Source organism: Megascapheus bottae, unplaced genomic scaffold, assembly GCF_031878675.1.
Source record: "Megascapheus bottae isolate mThoBot1 unplaced genomic scaffold, mThoBot2.hap1 HAP1_SCAFFOLD_37, whole genome shotgun sequence".
In the NCBI taxonomy this organism is placed as follows: domain Eukaryota; kingdom Metazoa; phylum Chordata; class Mammalia; order Rodentia; family Geomyidae; genus Megascapheus; species Megascapheus bottae.
Window position 1 is genome coordinate 5685611 of NW_028327804.1, and position 20247 is coordinate 5705857.

Here is a 20247-nt window from a genome sequence, read left to right on the forward strand (position 1 = left end):
GGGAGAACTTAATAAAAGAAAGAAATCATATGCTGATAGATCTGGATGCTGTAGCTCAACCCTATAATCCTAGATACTCAGGAGGCTCACAGGATCAGGATGGGCAAGTAAATAAATAGAGGAGGCCCTTATCTTCAGTTAGTTAGCAAACCCCCAGAGGGTTGAGCCTAGACTCGAGTGGTACAGAACCAACCAAAAGCAAAATGCCAAGCATTTGAGCCTCAGACTTCCAGACTTTCTGCACATGTGCGTACACATGTGTACACACACACACACACACACACACACACACACACACAGTGATCATATTAAGAGCTTAAAAATAAAGCCAAAAATGTATCCTCTCGAAAATGAAAGCTGTTAGAGTAACGGTGATCTGAACTCTTCAGGATGAGCTGTGGAAAGACAATTCACCAGAGATGATACACAAATAGAATTGGCCCTGGCAGGATAGCAACCATCAGCATGCGTCTGTGATGCAATGAAAGGACTTGGATATGCAGCAGGGCAGGGACCAGCTAAAATGCTAAAACTCACAACCAATGTCACATTACAGTGTACTTATAAAAACAGAGAAAAGGAAACCAGTAATGTTGATGTTAATAGCTAATGGCAATGAGAATTTACATAACTTTGGAAATTTCCTTACTTTTATCTTTCCTTTCTGCCACTCACCTCCTCCCCACTTGTTTTGACACAGGGCCTCACTATGTAGTTCCAGCTGGTCTGAAACTTTAAATCCAGTCTTAGCCAGAGATGCACTGGGATTACAAATACATGTTGCTGGGGCCAGGAGTTTGGCCTAGTGGTAGAGTGTTTGCCTTGCATGCATGAAGACCCAGGTTCAATTCCTCGGTACCACATACATAGAAAAAAGCTGGAAGTGGTGCTGAGGCTCAAGTGGTAGAGCTCTAGCCTTGAGAAAGTCCAAGGACAGTGCTCAGGCCCTGAGCTCAAGCCCAGGACTGGCCAAAAAACAAAACAAAACAAATACATGTCACCCTGCCTGGCTTTTGGAAAGCTCCCAATAAAGTCACATAAAGGAACATGAAGAGATTTTGTGAGTGATGTTTATTCGCTCCTTTAGTGGCCATGAATAAACATACATGGAATACAATAGTGAAAAAATAAACTGTAAATTTCATATCATGTGTAGTTCATCAGGCATCAGTAACACCTAAAAAATCAAAAGAAAACTAAATGCTCTACTGCAAGAATACTGTATGGATATGGGAAGGTACATGAGAAATCTAGAGAAATCTGTAGCATTGAGAAACAGTAGCTGGCTTTTGAACCAAGGCTTGAAAAGATCTGGTAGGCACTAAATATGGGATTAGCATTTACAGAGCTGACTAGGGTCTCCTAAGTTGAGGTGAAAGTGAAAGGTACCTAAAGTTCCTGTAGTATTGTAGGTGTGACCCTCCGTGAGAATGGGAGAGCATAGAGGAGAAGAACAGTAAAAAGACACAGGAGGGATTTTCCACTGAGAGCGATGCAGTGGGAATCATCTCTCTATGGCAAAGTGTGTAGCCCTCATTCTACTTTAACCTGAGGCATATTTGTGACACTAATGCAATAATAACACATTGGTATTGTATAACAGTGATAAGCAGTGCTAGTGTAAGTAATCTAAAAGACCTTAGAAGCCAGGTGCCGGTGACTCACAACAACTGTATTCTAAGCTATCTGAGTTCTGAGGATTTTGGTTAAAGGCCAGTCAAGGCAGGAAGTTCCATAATGGTCTCATCTCAGAAAAAGAGTAATGGGGCTGGGGCTCAAGTAGTAGAGTCCTAGCCTTGAGCAAAAGAAGCTCAGAGACAGTACCTAAGCTGGGGTTCATGTCCCAGGACTTGTTAAAAAAGGACCTTACAGGTATTCCGTGGCCCTACCTTCACCTTCCATTCTGTGTTGTTTACTTTGCATGGAGAAATGCTCATAATGAGGCAATGCAGACTCTTCTGGGACTGATTCAGATGACTTAGAGAAGACATTAGTGCCACCTGTTCCATTGATTTGGTCTGTGGTCTATAAAGTAAGTAACAGTATTTCAAAATGTGTATGTGTTTCTGAAAATACTTCTAATGCCATATATCGAATATACAAATATGGTAATTATTCATCTTTTTATATTTGCACTAAAGATCCTTCTGAAATGAACTCATTTCATGTAAGGTTAGAGGAAAAATCAAGAATCAAATATATAAGATAAAGATAAAAAGATACTATTTTAAGTATGAATACTAGCTATGATTTAATTACTTTTTCAATATTAAGGGTAAATGCTACCGTTCATTAAAAAGGACCCTGTTATTTGCAGTGGCTATTTCTTTCTGATTTGCATGTGAAACAACTGTTGTTGCTGCTGTGGTTGTCGTCAGGTCATTGATCATGTCATTCAAGCGTGTGACTATAGAAAAACCCAGCAGATGCACAGAACTATGGCTGGTGGGAGTATTTCAGCAAGCAACTAACTCAAGAACATAGACAGCAATCGTGCATATCCCATGAGCTTTGGAGGATAGGGTATCAAATACATAATTTTAAAAGTACTACTATTTTCACTGGGATAGAATTAAATATAAAAACACTTTCCAGGAGAAGAATAGCTTACATCTCAAAAGATGATATTTGTATAATAAAGAGAGATCCCAATACTGAATTAAGCAAAAGAAAAGGTAATGTCGGCTGGGCTCTAATGGCTCACAACTGTAATCCTAACTACTCAGGAGGCTGAGGTCAAAGAATCGCAGTTTGAAATAGCTTAGGCAGCAAAGTCTGTGAGACTCTTTCTCCAATGAACCACTAAAAATCCAGAAATAGAGCCTGGCTCAAGTGGGAGACTGCTAGTCTGGAGCAAAAAAAATACCCTCAGGGCAGGGGCCCTGAGATCACAACTCAGAATTAACATCAAAAGAAAAAAGAAGAGTATTGTCCTAGATACACAAAGACAGAAGTACAGAACCTATATATTAAGGAAAAGCTTTCAATGAGAAGAAAGCAGTAAATCACAGAGAGCTCAATGGAAATTTTGTTCTTTACATTACATTTAAATACTGAAAGTTTTATCACAATATACAACTCTTCCCTAGGAGGAAAAGTTATAATAAGTTTTAAGAATGAAAGCAATAGGACAGTTTTTGTTTCTTTGGTTTTCAGATTCAGCTGGTTCCAACCTTTACACTGAGGGCCCCTCTTACTCTTGTTCAGCTTTCTAGACCACTCGGGGACTCTACCCCATGAGGTACACTGCCTGCCTCCTTTTTGGCTACTTATTGTTGACCAGGAGTCTCCCAGACTGTTGTGGGGGTTGGCTTTGAACCTGGACCTTCCAATTCCCAGCCTCTGTATCTGGTAAGAAGCTATTTCTTAAATGTGAAAAATGTGTCTTGTCTTTCTGCCATCATTCCTTTCTTATTCATTGTAACAATGTAGATGCCAGGATAATGAGTATCTCACTATCAACTGCTCAATCTATGACTGTAAGTATAAAATGATGAACCTAGGCATTCTCTGCTCTGTCTCCCTGGATAATGTATCCTAGATATTCATTTGTCTGATACAATGTCATATTAGGGAACCCATTGTCTGAATATAGAATTTTCTTCCTAATGGCTTCCATTTCCGCAAGCAAGAAAATGAAATCCTTTTTAACATCTTCACTGGAAGGGATTCTAGAGATGAAAATTCTTTGCTGACAGATTCCTTCTCTCTCATGTAAATATTCATCCTGTTTGTTTCCTGTCTATCTCTCCAAAGGTAATTATTCAGAAAAGGAAATGGATTCAGTGTCTAACACATAACAATTTTTAATGTGCTATAAAAAAACCAAGCCCTAAGTTCCTGTAGGATGCATTGGCTAATGGTTTTCTTCAACTTGGTAATCTCTACGTCATTCATATGTGTATAATCACTGCAGATTACCCAATATCAACATATGCTAAGTTATCATTAAATCCATCTATAAATTTTTAGTTATGTTTTCTGATTCCATTCATTAAAGTAAAAAATTCTGGGCCGGGAGTTTGTCCTAGTGGTAGAGTGCTTGCCTAGCATGCACAAAGACCGGGGTTCGATTCCTCGGTACCACATACATAGAGAAAAGGCCAGAAGTGGTGCTGAGGCTAAAGTGGTAGAGCTCTAGCCTTGAGAAAGTCCAAGGACAGTGCTCAGGCCCTGAGCTCAAGCCCAGGACTGGCAACAAAAAAATTTGTTTGTGTTGTAATATTATAAACCCTTCCTTGTTAGTCATCTCCTTCAGATGCAATAATGTCTCAATATTCATACTTAGTAAAATAATTATAGAGCACTTGTTATTTTGAACTATTGATTGTTTAGAGTAGTCTGTGAGGTAAATAAATTCCTTTGGTTATATTATTGAATAAATAAAATACACTTGTAGGAGAAGATAGAATGTAAATGATGAACATACCAAAGGCTGTTTATGTTCCCTGCCCTCACAACTCTCTTGCTCTTCTGTTGCAATAGACTGAGAGTCATGGCCTGCTGAGAAAACCATATTTTTCACCAGTCATCTACTGAAGTCAGATAAATGATAGTAAAAGAAAGAAGTCTATTCTTAAATTAGACATAACAAAAGTTTATCCTCAAGTGTTCAAAGTAACCCTGAGGAAAATACTTTTATTTCTCCCTTCAGGAATTACTTTAATGACCCAGATTTTCATCAATTGAATATATACTGAATATCATCTGAGAGGAAGACATGGAAACATTTCTGTGATTAATTTATTTGATACAAGTGAACCAACACATAAAGGCTAAAAATAAAATGTAAAAAAAAATAATAAAAAAGAGCAAATTCAAAGTGCATATTCTTTTATTTTTATTTTATTGTCAGGGTAATGTATAGGGGGTTATAGTTACACTTGTCAGGTAGTGGGTACATTACTTTTAGCACATTGATAACCCTTCTCATGTATGTCCCGTTTCTCACCACCCACCCCTCCCAATCATCTTGTTCCCCTCTTCTCTAGTTGCAAATATACAAATAAATGTATATATAAAATACCAGGTAACAAAGCCAGATATAGTAACTACATGAGATTAACCAGAAGGGGAAAAAAGAAAAAAGAAATAACTGTACATTAAGAACCACAATCACCCTATTCTTATCTGCCTCATTTAAGTAACCTATCAGCAGCTCATTCCAATTGTTTTCACCTCAACAGCAAGTGTTTTCAAGAACTATTTCTTTTCTTATTTGGCAATCAGTTTTCCTCTTTTGTGACTTAATCTACTATTTGTAACATTCATTAAAGATGCCTTTTTTCCCTACTTGCCCAGATTGGGCATTTTTTGAAGTGAAGTTTACTTCTTTATCAAATTTGCGCTGCATCTAAAACTTTCAGAATGAACAATATTTCCTTAGATGGTTTTCACTTCCCTAGTGGCAAGGTGGTTCCTACTGTGTCACTTTCTCTGACAAGACCAGGGAGGAACGGCCTTGTGACCATAAACCTTTAGGATTGTGTTTCAGATCAGACTCTCCATTAATAACAGCTCTCGCAACTTTAACCATAATTTCTGAGAGAGTGATTTATTATATTTCTTAAAACAGATGCTGTTCTAGAAAGTGAATTGATATTTTCTCATAATTGTCCACTGTGTCTTTCCTTTTCCAACAAAGTTCTTCATCTGCTCATTGCCATTTCTATATCCATACCTTATTTTCCTAAATCTAGTCTCTTGTCTAAGTGAGCTTATCACTTCTTCTCCCCTGTAAGTGATTCCATGACATTCCTACTGTATAAGAACACATTAAATTGAAACTCATTATGGAATCCAATTCTGTGGCATACTCTAATGAACCTATTCAAAGAACTTGATGATAAAAAATTGGTCAATTTACAAAGTGACTTTTGGCCTATGAGGAAAAAGGGGGACCAGGAATTTGACCTAGTGGTAGAGTGCTTGCCTAGCATGCACAAAGACCCAGGTTTGATTCCTTGTTGCCACATACATAGGAAAATCCAGAAGTAGTGCTGTGGCTCAAATAGTAGAGCTCTAGCCTTCACAAAGCCCAATGACAGCGCTCAGGCCCTGAGCTCAAGTCCCAGTACGGGCAAAAAAAAAAATGAAGTATGCCATTGTAATTGTTCCTTGGATCCACCTTTTAAATTTACCTTTGTTAGCTATCATTTTTATTGATTATGAAACATGGCAGCCAATATGTTACAAAGAAAATTTGTCAAATAAATTTTTAGAATTAAATTGGACTTCTTACTTAGTACTCGTGCCTTTACTGGACTTCGTGTTGTTAGATCTGCAGCCTCAGAGGATTGAGCAGCACCCTTCTTTAAAAGAACAAAGCAAGGAGTCTGCAGAATAATGGGATGAACAATAAGCTGTGGGAAGATGTGGGAATCACATTCTGACGAGATGCTTGAACTTCCTCTTTTAGAAGGAGTGGAACGGGAAAATGTGAGAAGTATATATGTGAAACAAAAGCACATGAATACAGGGGCTCATATATGCCCTCTATATCCAGTATATCTTTTTAGGATGTGGAGGGCACTGACCAGTAATCCAAACATGTCCAGACATATTTTCCTGTGTACAGAATCATACTTAGGATGCTTATTTCATTGATAAAAAAGTGAGTCATTGAGAAAAAAAGCAAAGAAAGAGTCCAGATAATAGACAGATGATAGATACATAGATAGACAGATAGATAGATAATGAGTATAAATCATATATATTTGTATATAGGAAGGAATCAGCTGAACATATTAAAATTCAAAGGCATCAGGAAACCATATGGTTAAAGAAGGATATGAGTTAGTGCCTAATTGTTTGGATGGTGACAATTTGTATGACTTTAGATTTTTTTCCTTTATATTCATTTCTATTAATCTCTTCTAAGATTTTAATAAAATGCTTGTGTAATAATTAAAAGGAAAAATAAGTACTTGGCATTTCTAACCCAGAGTCTACAACACTAGCCTTAGGTGTCTTTGGCTAATCTCAATCTTTTAACTTAAGACATTCCAATGACTATAGGTAAAGAATGAAAGTATCTAATTCATAATAAATAAACATATATTTTCTCATGATTTTTCCTTTGGATGCAATTAGTATTATTGCCGAGAATTAGTTTCTTCACTAATAGAACTTTTCTAGATGTTTAAATCAGCTTAGTTAACTAAAGTCCAAAAAGCAGATAACTTGAAATACAAGGTTGGCTTTTTTTTCACAGTACTGGGGCTTGAATGTAGACTCTAAATGTTATGCATTCCCTTTTTCCAGTCTAGGCTAACATCCTACCACTTCACTATTAGCTCCACTTCTGACCCTTTGCTGCCACTACTGGCTTCAAACTGTGATCCTCAGATCTCAGCCTCTGGAGTAGCTAGGATCACAGGCATGAGTTTCTGGTGCCTGGCTCAAAATCTTTATGTTGCTGGGTACTGGCTGAGAGCTAGGATTGTGGTTCAAAGCCAGCCTAGCAAAAAAGTCCATGAGATTCTTATCTCCAATTAACTACCAGAAAACTAGGCGTGGTTCTGTGGCTCAAAGTGACACAGCTGAAGAGCTGAGGAACCCATGACCCACAAAAAAGGAATATGTGCATATGCATATGCCTTGCCACTGAGTAAAAGATCAATATTAAAAAAAACTGAACTTGCTGGGCACAGTGGCTCACACCTATAATCCTAGCTAATTAGGAGGCTGAGATCTGAGAATCACAGTTCGAAGCCAGCCCAGGCACAAAAGGACCTGAGACTCTTATCTCTAATTAACCTCTAGAGAACAGGAAGTGGGGCTTGGCTCAAGGGTAGGGTGGTAGCCTTGAGCCAAAGAGTTCAGGGACAGTGCCCAGGCCTAGTACAAGCCTGGTGACTCACAACAACAACAACAACAAAAACTGGACTGAATTTTTTACCTCAGTGTCATAGTTCGGGATGTTTCCTTTAATAGAACAGCTATTGTCATCACCAGTCTCTGGTGCCAAGGGCACAGTTTGCACCATCTGCACCTGTGAACAAATGGCAGTGTAAACATGTTATTGGCATAAAACGTTATTATTTTTTCTTCCTCCTTTTGTCTTTTATTTGATGCTGGCAATTGAAGCCAAAGGCTTCATACATACTGTATACACTAGTAAGCTACACTTAAGTAATCTTGACTTCAAATACCATATAGTTTACAACTTTTGGACAGATAATTTTCCTATTCCCAGCCAAGTGTTTCATATTTTTGGCTTCAGATTTTGTCAAATTCCCCAAACTACTAACACATTAGCTTCACTTCCTATTCATACTCATACCATCCATATATACCCTTCGTTTGATTACCTTGACTTCTATGAAGCTCAGTATTAACACAGCATCAGTTAAAATGCAAGGCAAAAACCACTATACTTCTAGCATGAGAGATAAAACTTAAAAAGCCAAAAACACAAAAAATCAGCCAGTGCAAGTGGAATATTCATACATTTGGGGAAGGAGTGTCTAATAATATGATTTGGGGAAAAATCTATCAATTTCAATAAATCAACATGTATGTTTTATGAGCCAGAGATTAGATTCTAGAGTATTTCCTTGGGAAAAATGAAAATATATCTAAACAAGACTACTACTAATGGAATGTGTCGGCCAGGCTCAGTAGGTCAAACCTCTAATTCTAGCTACTCAGGAGGCTGACATTGAGAGTATCATTGTACAGGGCCAGACAAAATGAAGTGTTCAAAAACCCTCATCTCAATAATTAAAAGCTAGACATAGTGATTCACGCCTGTCATCCCAGTTCTGTGAGAAGCATAAATAGAGGGATAGTAGTCCACAATGGCCTGGGATAAAGGAAGGCCTATTTAAACAATAACAAAAGCAAAACTAGCCAGAGGTATGGCTCTACTGGTTTAAAAAAATCAATATCAGCTGGGCACCTGTGGCTCACACCTGTTATCCTAGCTACTCTGAAGGCTGAGATCTGAGGATCTCAGTTCAAAGCCAGCCAGGGCATGAAAAGGCCATGAGATTCTTAGCCCCAATTAAGTACCAGAAAATTGGAAGCGGCCCTATGGCTTAAGTGATGGAGCTCTAGGCTTGAGCTGAAGAGCTCAGACACAGTGCCCAGGCCCAGAGTTCAAGCCCACTATGTACCAAACAACAACAACAAAAACAAAAAATCAACCCCAAATCTTGTCTGGCAAGCACAAGACTCTGAATTCAAACCTCACTAGTCATAACAAAAGCAAAACAAAACAGAAAAAAAGAGGGAATATCCATAACAGTTGCATTCATCACAGCCAAAAATACAAACATTCCCAGTGTCCATGAATAGAATGAATAAATAAAATGTGATGAAATAATACTCCAAAATACAAAAAGAATGCAGAGGGTTTATGTAATAAGTATCTCAGAATGAAAGAACTTTTATATGAAACAGAGCATTATGCATTGTTTCATTCATATGATGAACAAGAGAGACCGGGAAGAGGGAGGGGAAAGGAAGAGGGAAGGAGGGAAGCAAGGAAAGAAGGAGGAAGGGAAGGAAGGAGGAAGACAAGAAGGAGAAGTTGGGTATACTGTCACATGCTTTTAATCTCAGCTGCTCTGGAGGCAGAAGGATTATGAGTTTGAAATCCATACAGTAACTAGACAACATACAAATTGTTTTATGGTGGATTTTTGGCAGGGAAGGTGCTGGCATGGAAACTTGAGCTTAGGCCCTGGAGGCTACCCCTAGACTGTCACTTAAGGCTGAACCACTCTTCTCCACTACTGAATTTTTACTGGCTAACTCTGGACTTCCTGCTTAAGCTGGCTTCAAGCCATGAAGCCAGTTCCCAGTCTCTTGATTAGCTAGGATTACATGAATGAGGTACCTAAGTACACAGCTTTTTAAAGATATAATATTCTGTATCTAAAACTGTAATAAAGAAGAGTCTTGACTATTTTAAAACATTTACAGTTTTAGATTATACTCAGAAAGTTTAATCTTTTATGATAGAAAACATGACATATAAATTTAAATGGTGACCTCTTCATCAATTTAACTTATAAACTGTCAAAACAATACTCTGTGTAAATCTTAACATCTTTGTTAAAGTTATCATTTGCATGTAATTGATCACATATGGAAAATGACAAAATTATGTATTAAGAATATTTTAAGCCGGTTGTTAGTGCTCACACCTGTAACCCTAGATACTCAGCAGACTGAGATCTAAGGATGACCATTTGAAGCCAACCTGATCAGGAAAGTTCATGAGACGCTTCTCTCCAATTAACCAAAAAAGCCAGAAGTGGCATTTTGTGGCTCAAGTGCTATAGCAATAGCCATGAGCAACCAACCCAGTGACATTGCTGCAATCCTGAGTACAAGAGCCAGGTATAGGAAAAAAAAGTACATACAAAAATTATATAAAAATATATGTACATTATATATTTATAAATATGTTAATATTATGTATTTAAAATTATATAACATGTACATTATATGTATGACATATAAGGCGTATGTATATGTAATTGTAGGTAATGCTCTGCCAAATCAATGTACAAGCAAACTCCAAATGCTCCATTAGTAGGTCTACCAAGAGTTGTAGGTCCGTTGGCCTCTCATAGCGCTTTCCAAGGGGATTCCAAGCAAGCAGCTCCCATGGTCCTCTGGGCAGGAGGGGCGTGTCTAAGCGCGGGTGGGTGGGGCCGCGGGGGGCGGGGCTTGGATAGACTCCAGCCCACAGGTAGGCTCCCAGCCCCAGGTTGGTAGGGGCATCCAATTGAGCTCTGAGGGAAGATCCAGTTAAGCAAGATCCAGCCAAACTCTGGTAAACCATCTGGAAGAAGCTGGTTGCCACGAAATAGCTCTTGCAGCTGCAGCACTGAATTCTCAAACTTGGCCAGGATTTCTGTTCTTTTTGGTTCTTTCCATCTTCTTGTTAGCTGAAGATAAGAGTTTCATACCCTTTCCAAACCAAGCTCAATTTGCACTGCAATCCTCACTTCTCGGCCTTCTGGGTAGCTAGAATTACAGGTGAGAGCCAACAATGCCCTGCTAATAAATTTCGCTGATTTGGAAGTTCATTCTCAGGTATTTGTTTCATGAGTGGAAAATGGACTCAAAACATCTAGCATTGGAAAACCATGTGTTGACCAAGCACTAAAAAGCTTTCACAGATTTGCCTAGCTAATTCCAATAATGTAGTGACTGCCTGACACATATTTATCTTGTCCTAATACTTGTGCATGTGTGCCAGTGCTGAGACTTGAACTCAGGCCCTGGGTATTATCCATGAGCTTTTTACACAAGGCTAGTACATGATCACTTTAGCCATTGTTCCACTTCCAGCTCTTAGATAGTTACTTGCACATAAGAGTCTCTCAGACTGTCTTGCCCTTGTGGCTTTGAACCATTGATGCACAAATCTCAGTGTCCTGCGTAGCTAGGACAACAGGCCTGACCTACCAGCATGTGGCTAGTAGTTTTGAACCTAAAGGCTAAAAGCAAATTATCCTCAAAATGCAGAATGTAATTTTATTTTTCTCTTTCAAACAAATGAGATCAGATACATTCTTGGGGTTGATGATGACCAGTAACATTTTACATACTAGGACTATAATTCTCGGTATGAAAACACAATCATTTACAGAGTTCTAGTGGCTCACAACTGTAATCCTAAATACTCTGGAGGCTGACGTCTGAGAATAGTGGTTGGAAGCCACCTTCAGCAGAAAAGGCCACGAGACTGTCATCTCCAATTAAAAACAACAATAACAGCAACAAAGGCAGAATTGAGGGAGTTTCTCCAGGGGTGAACAACCAATAAGGAGCGAAAAAAGTCAAACAAAAGGCCCAGGCCCTAAATTGATGCCATAATAAAAAAAAAGATAAGGGAAGAAGGAGGGAGAAAAGCAGGAGGAGGGAGAGGAATACGGGGAGAGAAAGAAAGAGGGGAAGGGATATAGAGAAGAAACTACAGTCATTGAAATTCTAAAATCTTCTTTTCCGTTTCTGTTAGTCTACTGCCAACCTATACTACCCATCTAGCTGCTTTACCCAAATCTCCCTTCACGATGAGTTCGCTCTCTCTCTCTCTCTCTCTCTCTCTCTCTCTCTCTCTCTCTCTCTCTCTCTCTCTCTCTCTCTTTCTTTCTTTCTCTTTCTTTTTTGACACTCCTGGGCTTGGGCTCAGGGCATGAGCACTGTCCTTGGGTTTTCTTCAAGGCTAGGGCTAGAGCTCCATCATTTGAGCCACAGCACCACTTCTGGATTTTTCCTATGTATGTGGTACCGAGGAATTGAACCCAGGTCTTAGTGCATGCTAGTCAAACACTGTACCACTAGGCCAAACTCCCAGGCCTGTCCCCCCCTCCCCTTTTGCAGTCCTGAAGTGTGAATCGGGGCCTTGGCACTGTCCATGAGCCACTTCGCTTTCAAGGCTAGTGCTCTACCATTTGAGTCACAGTGCCTCTTCTGACTTTTTGGAGTAGTTTATTGTATATAAGATGTCATGTTCGGGGGGCCGGGAGTTTGGCCTAGTGGTTAAAGTGCTTGCCTAGCATGCATGAAGACCCGGGTTCGATTCCTCGGTACCACATACATAGATAAAAGCCAGAAGTGGTGCTGAGGCTCAAGTGGTAGAGCTCTAGCCTTGAGAAAGTCCAAGGACAGTGCTCAGGCCCTGAGCTCAAGCCCAGGACTGGCAAAAAAAAAAAAATGTCATGTTCGGCCTCCTCTGCCTGCTCCAGCTGGGGAGACACGGGCGGGCAGCGGGATGGGGCCGCCAAGAGGAGAGGAGGGTGACGGGGCGGAGCCGCCGCCCGAGCCCCGCCCCTCCCGGCCGCTGGCCCAGGCCCTGCCCCACGCGGCCCCGGTGTGGCAGCGGCTCTGGGTGGCGGAGGGGCCCCCGCAGCAGCAGGTGTGGATGGCCCGTCAGCAGATGTGGACAGCGCTCGAGGTGGCGCTCCGGGTGTCCTGCCTTGACATTATCGACGCCATCTTCAACTCCTACTACGATTCCAGCCAGAGCCGGTTCTGTATGGCCTCCAGGTCCTCCTCCGGCTCCTCGGGATATTTGTATCCAGTATTGTTCCCATCTTGTCACAGCGATCACTTTTCAAGTTTACGTGCACAGCGCAGCCTTTCTGTGAGCCGCAACTTCAGTGCTGGTGAATTATTATGCTGCTTTGCACACTGACTTCTATGGTGCCTACAACACGTCAGCTCTCCGGGTTGAGCTGCTTCCTCGGAAGGGGCCCTCACTGCGGACGGCACTCATTGTTCTACAGCTCACATCTGGATTGGATACATCACACTACTCCAGACTCAGTCCATCTATTCACAATTAATTATTTTGGATCTGCTGGTTCCTGTAACAGGTTTAATCACAGAGCTACCATTACACATCAGAGAGACTTTAGTTTTTACCTCATCCTTGATCCTCATATGAAATACAGTGCTGGTCTTGGCAGTGAAACTTAAGTGGTTTTATTATTCTACACGATATGTTTATCTTTTAGTGAGGCACATGTATCGAATTTATGGATTACAGTTATTGATGGAAGACACATGGAAGAGGATTCGTTTCCCAGATCTACTTCGCGTCTTCTGGCTAACAAGAGTTACAGCCCAGGCTACAGTGTTAATATACATTTTAAGGATGGCAAATGAAACTGAGTCCTATTTTATTTCTTGGGATGATTTCTGGGACCTCATTTGTAACCTTATAATTAGTGGATGTGATTCTACCCTAACTGTACTGGGCATGAGTGCTGTAATTTCTTCAGTAGCCCATTACTTGGGCCTTGGAATATTGGCCTTTATTGGATCAACTGAAGAAGATGACAGGCGGCTTGGCTTTGTAGCACCTGTTTTATTTTGGCTCTTCAGACTGGTTTAAGTGGGTTAAGGCCAGAAGAGAGACTTATTCGCTTAAGTAGAAACATGTGCCTTTTATTAACTGCAGTCCTGCATTTCATCCATGGAATGACAGATCCTGTATTAATGTCTCTCAGTGCCTCCCATGTGTCATCTTTTCATAGACATTTTCCCATGCTGTTTGTCTCTGCTTGCCTGTTTGTCCTTCCTGTTTTACTCAGTTATGTTCTCTGGCATCACTATGCACTAAATACATGGTTGTTTGTAGTAACAGCCTTTGGGTGGAACTCTGCTTAAAAGTAATTGTTTCTCTCACTGTTTATACATTATTCATGATTGATGGCTACTATAATGTCCTCTGGGAAAAGCTTGATGATTATGTCTACTACGTTCGTTCAACAGGCAATATTATTGAATTTATATTTGGAGTAGTGATGTTTGAAAATGGGGCTTATACTATGATGTTTGAGTCAGGAAGTAAAATTCGGGCTTGTATGATGTGCCTACATGCTTATTTTAACATCTCCTTACAAGCAAAAAAGGGCTGGAAGACATTCATGAACCGTAGAACTGCCATTAAGAAAATCAATTCACTTCTTGAAGTAAAAGGGAGCCGCTTGCAAGAAATAGGTGATGTATGTGCAATCTGCTACCATGAGTTTACAACATCTGCTCGTATTACACCTTGTAATCATTATTTCCATGCACTTTGCCTTCGGAAGTGGCTGTACATTCAAGATACTTGTCCAATGTGCCATCAAAAAGTATACATTGAAGATGATATCAAGGATGATTCAAATGTGTCTAACAACAATGGATTTATTGTACCCAATGAAAATCAAAATCCAGAGGAAGCTATAAGAGAAGAAGCTGCTGAATCTGACAGAGAATTAAATGAAGATGACAGTACTGATTGTGATGATGATGGTGATGATGATGATGTTCAAAGAGAAAGAAATGGAGGGATTCGGCCCACAGGCGCAGCAGCTGAAGAACTTGTTAATGATGACACTGATTAAAATAGCATTTACTAATCATTGAGGTATTCGTTTAAAATTCAGTTCATCCAAAATGAAGTAATATGCTTCACTTCAGTGTGTAACCAAGCACAAAAAACAGTATCAATGTTGAATCTGTGAATGGTTTTCTGTTTACTGTGATGTGCTACTGTAAATATACCTCTTTAATTACTTCTGGTCTCTTTGGTGACCTATTTAAATTTGTGTACATTATTGTACATAGAATAAAATGTTTTCACGTTTTTATGACAAAAAAAAGATGTCATGTTGATTTTATTGCCCAGGCTGGCTTTGAACCACAATCCTCATATCTCATCCTCCTGAGTAGTTAGAATTACAGGCGTGAGCTACTACTGTTACCTGGTGATGTTCTCATACTGCAATATAAAGTAGAATACTATCTGCTCATATGTGTAAAGTTTCTCACAATTTACAAAGTGTAAATTTTGATCATATGTAAAAAAAAAGGCACTACTAAGCTGGGTAGGGCATTAGCCTTGAGCTGAAGAGCTCAGGGACTATGTCCAGGCCCAGCAGTAGGGTGGTAGCCTTGAGCTGAAGAACTTAGGGATAGTGCCCAGGCTCAGTCCAAGCCCCATGACCCACAAAAAAAATACCCTACTATAAGTTTTCCAAATGTACTTCTTACATCTTATTTAAACCATTAAATATGGCCACCTAAGGGAGTGTAAATAACATGTAAATTATAAAGAGGCCTGAGGTGTTACAAGCTGTACCCATACTATTTTACACACTCTAAAAGCAGAATATGAAGACAAAGACAGTTTTATCAAAGAATTTCTATATGAAGGGAATAACTGAAATCCAGTCATTACATTTTACAGCGCATCAGTAGCCAAAGATGAACTAATGGTAACTAAGGGCCATTCAAGTGGTGTGTGTGTGTGTGTGTGTTTCATCCCGGGAATCAAAGCAAGGCCTTTTACTTGCTTACCACTGGGCTACCTCTGGATTTCTATTCATGACATATATTGGGGGGTGGCTGTGCTGGCAGTTGAACTCAGGGCCTTTCTCACTTGTTTGCCTATTTTTGCTCAAGGCTGGCACACTAACTGAAGCACACCTCCATTTCCAGCTTTTTTTCTGAATAATTGAAGAGAATGATGGGCATTCCTGCCTGGGCTGACTTCCATGCATGATACACAGAAGTCAGCCTCCTGAGTAGCTAAGATTACAGGCCCTGAGCACCAGTACCTGACCACTTAATGAATTTCCTGAAGTAAATAAAAATACTATATGCAGCAGAAATGAAAACAAAACTTAAAAACCAGAGGGAGGAATCCAAGTTCCTAGCAGAAAACAAGGTAAAAAGTAAAAGGGAAGAAAATGTGACCCGGTGTGACTATCAAGTACTGAGTTATTACTGTAAGAGTCATGGACGCTTCTTTTGTATCTGAGATTCAGAAGGTTTGTCTTTGCATCAGGTCACTCAACTATAAGCATCAGTAACTGTTAGCTTCACCACTGGATCATGAATGAACTAGACACCAGAAGTTTGTTCTCACTTTTATGAAGTATAAGAGAAAAACATTAAAGTTTAGCGCAGTAGCTCATGCCTGCCATCTCAGCTCTGTGGGAAATTGAGATTGAGAGGATGATGATTGCAGACTATATGCCATAAAAGTTACTGAGGCTCCATCTTAACAGAGAAAGCCAGCCATGGTGTCATGCTCCTTTCATCTGTGGCCAATGGCAGAATATGAAATAGGAGAGTCACTGTCCAGCTACACCCTGGGCAAAAACCAAAACCCTGTCTTAAAATAACTGGTGCAATTAGGTACATATAGCATTAGAAAATACAAGTGTGAAATACAATTGAAGTTTCACTGAATGATAGAACAATATATGCAATATATTACATTTTCATGTATATTGTTTCTGCAAAAATCTAGAACTTCAAAAGTTTCTTTTTTTCTTTATTTATTTATTTATGGCCAGTCCTGTGGCTTGAACTCAGGGCCTGAGCACTATCATTGAACTTTCTCAAAGCTAGCATCTACCACTTGAACCACAGCATCAGTTCCAGCTTTTCTCTGTATGTGGTACCAGGGAATCGAACCCAGGACTTTATGCATGCTAGGCAAGCACGCTACTTCTAGGTCAATCTCCCGGCCCTCAAAAGTGTCTTTATTAGAAAATTTGCCTGACGTTCATGATGTTCTCTTGGAAGTTCCCTCTGATATTTTCATTTGTCGGTCTACTCTGTAAAGAAAATAAAATACAGATAATTCTGGCATCAGACATGTACTTGTTAATTCCATTTCTGCTCTTATATAGACATTCTGTTGAGTTGTATTTAATCTTAAAAAGCATCATTATTTTCATTAATGTAGGTTGAATAATTTTTCTATGATATTTTAAGCATTTTTTCCAGACTTTGGCTGAAAGGACAGCTAAATTGAACTATGTAGAGCCAAGTCCCTTGTTTTTTTTCATGTTTTTATTGTAATTAATAGAAGGGTTACATTATATTCGCCAGAGAGACAGTTCATTACTTCACATACATTAATACCCTTTCTCATGTCTTGGTCCCCATTTCCCCACCCAGAGCCAAGTCCCTTGTATAAAATGTGTTCATGGTCTGGCTTTTTATGCTCACACATTTTAATGACTTACAATACGATACAATCTGTACCTTTTATTTTAGAGAGCTAAATAACACTTTGTAAGTCTATTCCTATTTGAATGTGAATATCAAAATAATAACTATGTATGTGAAATTATTAGAAAACAATGCCAGTTTCTTACAGTATCCAATTTCATATAATTTTTAAATCATTTTTGGAGTTCTCTTCAAAACAAGCTGTTAGGCATCAATTAATATTGATCTTATTACCTTTCAAAGAAAATAATCAGTGCAGAAAAAGGGCTTAAAGTATGGCTCAACAGCAGAATGCCTACTAATCCAACTTGGTGACCTAAATACAAGCTCCATTTTTCTTTTTCACACCCCACAAAAATGAGAATGTATTTTTCTGTGTTTCAGTGAAGAGTTATTGAAGGATCTATCTATTTATCTATTTCTGTAAGTACCTACCTATGTCCATACCTACATACCTAAAACTTGTATCTATTGTGAATATATTTTAGATCAGGTTAATAATATTTTCTGTCTGCTAGTGTCTCACATCTGTAAACCTAATACTTGGGACATTGGGCACTAAAGATCCTGATTGGAAGCAAGTTCAGACAGGAAACTCAATAATATTATCATTAGCCCCCCCCAAAAAAAGCCCTCCAAAAACCAAAACCCAAAAGCCAGAAGTAGAGCTATGACTATTAAAACATTTCAGACACTAGCATGGAAAATGAGGGGAAAACTAATGGAAAAAATACTAAATTATCTGAACACTTTTTTGGATAGAAAATAACAAATAGTGGCCTGTGAGGTTTTCTCATTGCTGCCCCTGCAGTTGGAAGAAACTGAGGTCCTGAAACATGATTTCAGTGGAAGAAAAGACCACTCCATGGTCCACACCCTGTGCAGTTGTTGCAGTCAGGTGCTCATGCAGCCTGAAGCTCTTTCTAAGAAAATAATCTATGCAGGATGTGGACTATGTCAAATTCCACTCCTTTGCCTTTCCCATTTTTGCTTTCAGAAGAGATTGCTTATAAAAATTCCTATTTCTTCACGCATGTCTATTTTTCCATGATTGCTTAAATCAGGAATTAAATCAGTTTTAAATGACAAATGAGTGTCATTTTCAAACGTGAAAGAGAACCAATGTATGGAATGTTGTTCAGAAAGAAATGGATAAGTCTTTCCCAATCTAATACAAGATCCAATACTGTTATGGATAATTCAGATAATTTCTTTTTCCTGGTGTCTGTCTGTCTGTCTCTCTCTCTTTAGTTTCCTTAGTGGGGTTTGAACTCAGAGGCTTGTGCTTGCCAACCAAGGTTTGGGAGTGATTTTTTAAGCAGTTGATCCATACCCCTAGCCACTTTTGCTTCTGTGATTGTTTAAATAGGCCTTCCTTTATCCCAGGCCATCCGGGACCTCTATCTCCATATTTATGGTTCTCACAGAATTGGGATGACAGGCATGAGTCATCATGTCCTGCTTTTAATTATTGCGATTAGGGTTACACTTTGCTTGCTCTAGCCTTGGACTGTGATACTCTCAATCTCAGCCTTCTGAGTAGCTAGGATTATAGGTATAATCCGCTGACCCTGGCTACACATTCTATAGATAGATAGATAGACAGATATTTTTTTCATTTGCTCAGGGAAATACTGTGATGGAATTACTAGCACAAAAAACATAAATGCTAATTTTAAGAAAATGTCATATATTCCCCCAACATATCATTTGACCCTCCCCAAAATAATGTGTGAGCATTCCAATTGCTCTGTATACTTGGTGATAACATGTACTGTTTGCTTTTTAAATTTTATCTCTCATGCTAGAAGTATAGTGGTTTGAGCCTGACATTTTAATTGATGATGGCTTACATTTATTCTACATTAATAATGAGCTTCTTAAAAACCAAGGTAATCAAATGAACCCTGTACATATAGGATATACAGTATTAATATAATATGAAGCTAATGGGTTAATAGTTTGGGGAACTTGATAGTCTGAAGCCAAAAAATATGAAATGTTCAGAACTGCTAAATCTAGTGGCCAGAGTAGATTACTGCTTGGCTGGAAGTAGGAAAATAGTATGTCCAGAAGGTTGAAAATTATATGGTATTGAATAAAGGATTACTCCTTGAGAATAAAGTATAGGTTAATAGTGTGCATAGTGTGTATGAAGCCCTTGCTTTTGATTTTCAGCATCAAATTAAATACAAAAAGTGAAAGAAAAAATAACATTTTATACCAATAACATGATCACACTACCATCTACAGGATGCAGATGATGTAAAATGTGCCCTTGGCACCATACACTGATGATGACAATTTCTATTCTGATACATAAAGGTTTTCTTTGAGCCAGGCACCAGGGACTCATGCCTGTAATCCTAGCTACTTGGGAGGCTGACATCTGAGGATCAATTTGAAGCCAGTACTGGCAGCAGAGTCAGAAGTTGAGTTATGACTCAAATGGTAGAGTGTTAACTTTGAATGGAAAGAGGGAAAGGATATTTATGCCCTATGTTCAAGCCCAGGTACTATGTTAAAAAAAAAAACCAACCTTTCCTTTCAAAGTAATCTGCTTTTTCAGACATTAATTAAGAAAGCTGATTCAAAATCCTAGAGAAGTGCGGCTAGTAAAGGGACTAATTCCCAGAAATACTATTAACTGCATTAGATTGAAAGATCATGAGAAAGAAGCTATATATTAAAAAAAAGAAGCTATATATTAAATGTACTTTCTTTCTTCAGCAATAGATATTTGACTGTCTTAATTTAAAAGATTGA

The 20247-nt window shown here is 39.0% G+C and overlaps 1 protein-coding gene and 1 pseudogene across 1 annotated transcript in view; one reads left to right on the plus strand and one right to left on the minus strand.

Annotated features, from left to right (window-relative positions):
- The window catches only part of LOC150039190 (uncharacterized), a 33485-nt gene extending 22687 nt beyond the window's left edge, over positions 1–10798 (minus strand). The window contains exons 1-5 of the mRNA XM_090327980.1: positions 10556–10798; positions 7901–7993; positions 6242–6335; positions 4430–4503; positions 1890–2025 (exon numbers count right to left, since the gene is read on the minus strand). Coding sequence (XP_090184106.1) covers positions 1890–2025; positions 4430–4503; positions 6242–6335; positions 7901–7993; positions 10556–10798 — 640 coding nt within the window. The remainder of the gene's footprint in view (positions 1–1889; positions 2026–4429; positions 4504–6241; positions 6336–7900; positions 7994–10555) is intronic.
- Positions 10799–12868: 2070 nt separating this feature from the next.
- Positions 12869–14994, plus strand: LOC150039192 (E3 ubiquitin-protein ligase RNF139 pseudogene; annotated as a pseudogene).
- Positions 14995–20247: the final 5253 nt, after the last annotated feature.